Below are 2869 nucleotides of genomic sequence, written 5' to 3'. Positions count from 1 at the left end.
TTTCCACCTGTATGGTGTCACGGAACAACGGGCGGGGGCACGTCACAGGCGCGGATTAACGGGGAGGGGGGGGGAGCAATTGCCCCGTCTCTAGAGAGCCGCCTGAAAGGTAGGCAATTTGCACCACAAAACCCCTGTATGTAGGCAACCGACAGTGCATCGCCCCACCCCCCATACGTGAACTCGCTTCGTACAGTTTGGCCGACAGACCCCATTGAACTTTTAAATGACCCATATCACTTTATGTTGACGCGCTACCTAAGTATTCCGTGGGAGTCTGACCTTCGTCTGACTGAGGCGTCTCTGCCCCAACCAGGTCCAGGTCCCGAATCGCCTCGCGCCGGTGAGGGCGTGATGGCGCCACCCTCGGAGACCTCGGAGCAGCGCACCCCTCAAACGCGCAGGTGCCTGCGGTGCTTGAAACACGAGAAGGTGGTTTTCAGGAAGGGACACAACTGCCCTTTCCAAGACTGCAAATGTGTCCAGTGTACGATATTGACAAGGAAGTACAACAAACGAAACCAGAAAAGGTACCCTATACCCGAGATAACAAAATTTTCGCAGAAGAGTCAACTTCTACTATTTCATTGATCCCCTAAATTGTAATGGAATTATTAGTCTAACTGCACATTGTTTTACCTTTCTCTAGCGATTGCCGGGCCTCCGCTCGCCCTCAGCGCACTCTTCCCACTCTGGCTCCGGCTCCGGCTCCGGCTCCGGGTTCTGGCTCCAACACACCTACAAACACCACGAATACCCCGGCAACATCCTTCATCTGCGGTAAGCCGAATTGTGGAACTGTTTCTGTTCTTTGACGTTTTCTTCCTTTCACTTATGTTTTGAATTTGTTTTCCCTCTTCAGTCCCAGTCCTCACACTGGACTCGGCCCCGGTAGGCCCCGGCGTTGGTGCTGCCAGCGGTCCAGTGGCGGCCCCGTGCCTCGAGTTCCTGGTGACAGTACCCGCTGACCACAAGAGTAAGCAGATAAAACAGCGGATGGCACCAAGGCAGACGGCCGCTTTAAATTTGGTGGCGGGTATGTGGGTCCGGTGTGTTGGTACATCTGCACCTCTGTCGGTGACGGTATACTCAATGTACAGAGAATTCCTTGCTCTCCTCAAAACCAATGTGCCCGTCTCCTTCACCCAGGTGCCGAGGACACGACCGCGTCGAGTCGAGGTGCGTGCCGGTTGTGTCGAGCCCACGGAGAGCCCAAGTACCACCGTCAGTCCGACGACTGCCCTCACGCCAAGTGCACCTGCTCTGCGCGCTGCAGGTCGTTGCTGGCCAAACGGAAGTGGCTGGCGGCCTTGAAACAACAGGGGCAGGAACAGCCGGGCAGGGAAGTGCCCGAGCAGACAGCCCCGTTGGCGGAGGTAGCCGGCGTCCAGCCTGCCACCTCGAGCTCGGCGGCCCCGGGAGGCGAGGGGCAGAGCAGGCAGAGGCTGCCAACTGGACCCGTCGGTCTCGCTGGCGACGAGTCAATCAGGATCGAGTCTGAAGACCGCACACCTACACGTCGGCTCTCCGTGGTGGTCACCAACGAAGCCACGGCGCGACGGCTGCAGTCACCGCCCCGTCGCCCGTCGGTCGAGGTAGTCGAACTCGAAGAGCCACCGCCGCGCCCGCCCTCTGTGGAAGTCATTGAGGCGCCGCCAGCAGTGCCGCCACCCTTGGTCGTGTTGGACGAGCCGGACGAGCCGGACGAGCCGGACGCGGAGCTTCGTTGCCCGACCTACCCCACCTGTCAGTCGGTGTTCGACTCTGAGGAGGAGCTCCAAGACCACGTGGACTCGGTGCACATGCAGCTGGTACCGCTGCGGACTTTAAAAAAACTGTTTCAAATGATGCATCTGGCCGGTCAGTCTATCGAAGAACTAGCGGATCAGTTCGAGGAACACAGTTCTGGAACATCCGTATAGAGTCTTTAAACTGCAAGTTGTGAATTTTTACCCATATTCTGTGATGTCAAGAACCTTTTTGTTTTAATGATCTAGTCAATGAAGACAAAGAATGCTGATTCTGCGATCAAAGTAATATATATTATTTTCTTTATTTAATTATAGAAGGAAATGTTTCATGAACTTAATTGGTTAACTATTTCCCTCATCTTCATATTGAAAAACAAACAAACGCGTACGCACATGCACACACATTCACGTTTGTTTTGCGGGCGCGAAACAAAGCATAGTATTTGCAACGTAAACTCGCAAATCGTTCTCGTTGCTTAAACTTTTACAACTCATTTTCAAAAGCAGGCGCGCCGCGCATCCCCTCGGGGGCACGTGACGTGACGTGACGTCACGGGTGGCCAGGTCCCAGTTCAGTAGAACAAAGGTGCGGTTGTAACCCTTCCTGGAAAGTGAATTGAAGTGAAGAAGATGGGAGACTCAGATGAGATCTGTATACAGGGTGGTCCACAGACACCTTTCTTTATTTTGCTTATACTGTACCGCATGCAGTCGTGTGGGCGGGTTGCCTACTCATGGTGAGGCAAGCCCGCACGCCTGCATGCGGTACAGTCGGGTACAGCATAAGCAAAATAAAGGAAGGGGTCTATGGACCACCCTGTATTTTGGGGTAGAGTCAACGATGTTATGAGATCTTGGTCTTGGAACGCTTCCACTCTGAAAATCCATGTGTACGAATGTCGCTCACCTGCAAGTGAGTGAAAAATATCACACACATGCAGGCGTGTGACCAAGATATCTCTAGGTGCGACGGAATATTTAAACGCTTGTAGGTGAGCGAATAGAGATTTGTACGTTTGGAAGGTAGCCATTTACGCGTCCCCAAGTGTGTGAATGGCCATATTCAAACATTTGCAGGTGTATGAATTTATTCAGTTGCATACCTGCAGTGTGACATT

At 53.4% G+C, this 2869-nt stretch overlaps 1 protein-coding gene across 2 annotated transcripts in view; it reads left to right on the top strand.

Annotated features, from left to right (window-relative positions):
* LOC113204482 (uncharacterized) overlaps positions 1-2084 on the top strand; it is a 3562-nt gene extending 1478 nt beyond the window's left edge. Inside the window, exons 2-5 of one of the 2 annotated variants that reach the window (XM_026419654.2) lie at positions 317-530; positions 650-780; positions 863-976; positions 1150-2084. In XM_026419654.2, the coding sequence (XP_026275439.2) occupies positions 355-530; positions 650-780; positions 863-976; positions 1150-1922 (1194 nt within the window). In that variant the 5' untranslated portion in view covers positions 317-354 and the 3' untranslated portion in view covers positions 1923-2084. Of the gene's footprint in view, positions 1-316; positions 531-649; positions 781-862; positions 1037-1149 lie in introns of both variants that reach the window. The other variant, XM_026419653.2, reaches the window with a different exon arrangement.
* The last annotated feature ends 785 nt before the right edge of the window (positions 2085-2869 follow it).

The sequence above is a fragment of the Frankliniella occidentalis genome, unplaced genomic scaffold, assembly GCF_000697945.3.
Source record: "Frankliniella occidentalis isolate FOCC.00 unplaced genomic scaffold, Focc_3.1 Scaffold21, whole genome shotgun sequence".
Taxonomy (NCBI): Eukaryota; Metazoa; Arthropoda; class Insecta; order Thysanoptera; family Thripidae; genus Frankliniella; species Frankliniella occidentalis.
Note: the sequence above shows the minus strand (reverse complement) of the source record. Positions and strands in the feature narration are given on the sequence as shown.